Source organism: Penaeus monodon, chromosome 21 (assembly GCF_015228065.2).
Source record: "Penaeus monodon isolate SGIC_2016 chromosome 21, NSTDA_Pmon_1, whole genome shotgun sequence".
NCBI classification, from domain to species: Eukaryota; Metazoa; Arthropoda; class Malacostraca; order Decapoda; family Penaeidae; genus Penaeus; species Penaeus monodon.
Window position 1 is genome coordinate 1,706,307 of NC_051406.1, and position 247 is coordinate 1,706,553.

Consider the following 247-nt stretch of genomic DNA (forward strand, 5'->3'; position numbering starts at 1 on the left):
TATATTTTCCGCTTTTATATTTTTCCCTCTCACTCCTCCCATCCCACGAGACCCTTTACCCCCGTACCCACCCTCCATCTCCCTCTCGCCTTCCCTCAACCCCCTGACACTCCCCTGAACCCACCATACCCCCCATTGCCCCGAAATCCCCCACCCCTTACACTCTAAAAGTCCTGTCCTGCGTGGCGTAGGTTGAGACTCACCCAACTGTCAAGCTGTAGCCTGTGTACTGATCAGGTGCGAGATA

The 247-nt window shown here is 54.7% G+C and overlaps 1 protein-coding gene across 1 annotated transcript in view; it reads right to left on the minus strand.

Annotated features, from left to right (window-relative positions):
- The window catches only part of LOC119586099 (KH domain-containing, RNA-binding, signal transduction-associated protein 2-like), a gene marked incomplete at its 5' end in the record, with an annotated part of 32,425 nt that overhangs the window by 15,703 nt on the left and 16,475 nt on the right, over nucleotides 1-247 (minus strand). The window contains 1 exon segment of the mRNA XM_037934791.1: nucleotides 204-247. Within this exon segment, the coding sequence (XP_037790719.1) occupies nucleotides 204-247 (44 nt within the window).